At 39.1% G+C, this 2227-nt stretch overlaps 1 protein-coding gene across 1 annotated transcript in view; it reads right to left on the bottom strand.

Annotated features, from left to right (window-relative positions):
• Positions 1-2227, bottom strand: part of LOC105536956 (translocation protein SEC63 homolog) — a gene marked incomplete at its 3' end in the record, with an annotated part of 102560 nt that overhangs the window by 68638 nt on the left and 31695 nt on the right. Inside the window, exon 2 of the mRNA XM_011976442.1 lies at positions 1680-1779. Within this exon, the coding sequence (XP_011831832.1) occupies positions 1680-1779 (100 nt within the window). The remainder of the gene's footprint in view (positions 1-1679; positions 1780-2227) is intronic.

The raw sequence follows: 2227 nt of genomic DNA, 5'->3' as shown, positions 1-2227 counted from the left end.
GGGGGGGGGGGGGGGTGTTTTTTGTCTTGCTGCTTTATGAAAATTTAATTTAAAATGAGAACCAACAGCAAAGAATAAACAGTGAAGAGAAAATTACTCAAGACTAACTTTGCCTTTAGTTTCACCTCATTAAAGAACTCAACACCAAAGCTAGAATTTCCCCCCTCCTACTAAGAAACTAAACTGGGTGGCTCATGCAGGGTGGCTCACACCTGTGATCCTACCACTTCTGGAGGCGAGGGCGGGCAGATCACTTGAGCCCAGGAGTTCAAAAACAGCCTGGGCAACACGGTGAAACCCCATCCCTATAAAAAAATACAGGGAGACCGAGACGGGCGGATCACGAGGTCAGGAGATCAAGACTATCCTGGCTAACACGGTGAAACCCCGTCTCTACTAAAAAAACACAAAAAACTAGCCGGGCGACGTGGCAGGCGCCTGTAGTCCCAGCTACTAGGGAGGCTGAGGCAGGAGAATGGTGTAAACCCGGGAGGCGGAGCTTGCAGTGAGTTGAAATCCGGCCACTGCACTCCAGCCTGGGCGACAGAGCGAGACTCCACCTCAAAAAAAAACAAAAACAAAAACAAAAAAAATTAACCAGGTATGGTGGCACACACCTGTACTCCCACCTACTCAGGAAGCTGAGGTGGGAGGATGCCTGAGCCCCAGGAGGCTGAGGCTGCAGTGAGCCAAGATGGCACCACTGCACTCCAGCCTGGGCAACAGAGCAAGATTCTGTCTCAAAAAAAAAAAAAAAGAAAGAAAGAAAAAGAAACTAAATTAGGTAAAGTTAAACCTTACAAAGAAAAACTAAATCCCCTGAAATTATGCTGAAAAAACTATCATTTAAACCAAGACTTTTAAATAACTGATTCTACTCTCACTAATTTCTTTTGCTACATCTTCTCTTCCTACTGGATAAATGTAGGTAATTCACAAGACATAGTAGTCCAATAAGGGTAACTCTCTCACCTCCTGTCAGTTTCATCTATTACCTCTAAACTGATGACACAGGATAAATGCCCAAAGCCTTGCTCTTAACCAGTACACCCCATAGCCTCACAGAATTAAACTGGTCTGCTATAACTAAACATGTTAATGGCCTGTTTAAGCAGATGGGCCTGCTCAAATAAAGGGTGATTAGGTTCCTGATCCAACACTTCTAACTACATGACTTTGGTCAAGTTATGTCATTATTCTTAGCCTTAGTTTCCTTATCTGAGAAAAAGCAAAACCATCTACTTTGAAGTGAATACAGAATTAAATTAGATAACATATAAAGCCCTAGCACAGATTCTAGCATACAGTAGGTGCTCAATAAACTTTAATTATCACCATAAAATGCTAACTTGTTCATGTCACCTACTTCTGAAATCTTTTAAAGATTTCCCCATAGTCTTTAAGATAAAATTCAAATCCTGGTACAAGGTGCACAAGGTCCTTCAAGATATGACTTATCTCTCTCTACCCCCGATCCCCAGCAACAGCACATTCTCCTTCCTTTGAACTTCTAAACCAATCTGTTCAGACTGTTCCCACATTTTCTCATATCTTACCCTTACTATAGATTACAATTTCTTTACAGACACAATAACTTATTCATCATTACACATATATTTTGTATGACCTAGCAAAGAATAAGCATTAAGTAGGTTTTTTTCTTGAAATCCATTACTTACTTTACTGTAGGAATAATATTTGGCTGGGGTTTTAATAACCGTAAACGATACCACATACACCTTCCGTACACTTTTCTGATATTCTTTAATCGAATTTGCTCTGTCAAGAAAGAAAAATAAGATGAATTAAAAACCATTTTTCACAGTGAAGGCAAAACCAGAGTTAACTGGTTAACCTTCATCATCACGCTAATAGTTTACTGGAACATGAAATTACTGCCTATTCAAATAGCCTTTAAAAAACTTACAAGATAGGTTAAATTTTCTGCCATTTAGAACAAACAACCTATCTAGAAAACTTCATTCAACCACCAGGTGACCATTTTTCACATGAGACTTAATGAAAATGCAAAAACTGACTTGCACTCAAAATATTCAGTCAGATATAATCAGTAATTTCTGGGAAATTCCCTCCCTCTTTCCCCTCTGCTACAGAAGGAACGAGAAGTATAAAATAGTTAAAACATGGTTTATTAAGGAAGCTAAGCAGAAATAATACTCTTCAAACACAAAAATAAATGCCTATCAAAATGTCTTCTTTTTTTTTT

The sequence above is a fragment of the Mandrillus leucophaeus genome, unplaced genomic scaffold (assembly GCF_000951045.1).
Source record: "Mandrillus leucophaeus isolate KB7577 unplaced genomic scaffold, Mleu.le_1.0 Scaffold166, whole genome shotgun sequence".
NCBI classification, from domain to species: domain Eukaryota; kingdom Metazoa; phylum Chordata; class Mammalia; order Primates; family Cercopithecidae; genus Mandrillus; species Mandrillus leucophaeus.
Note: the sequence above shows the minus strand (reverse complement) of the source record. Positions and strands in the feature narration are given on the sequence as shown.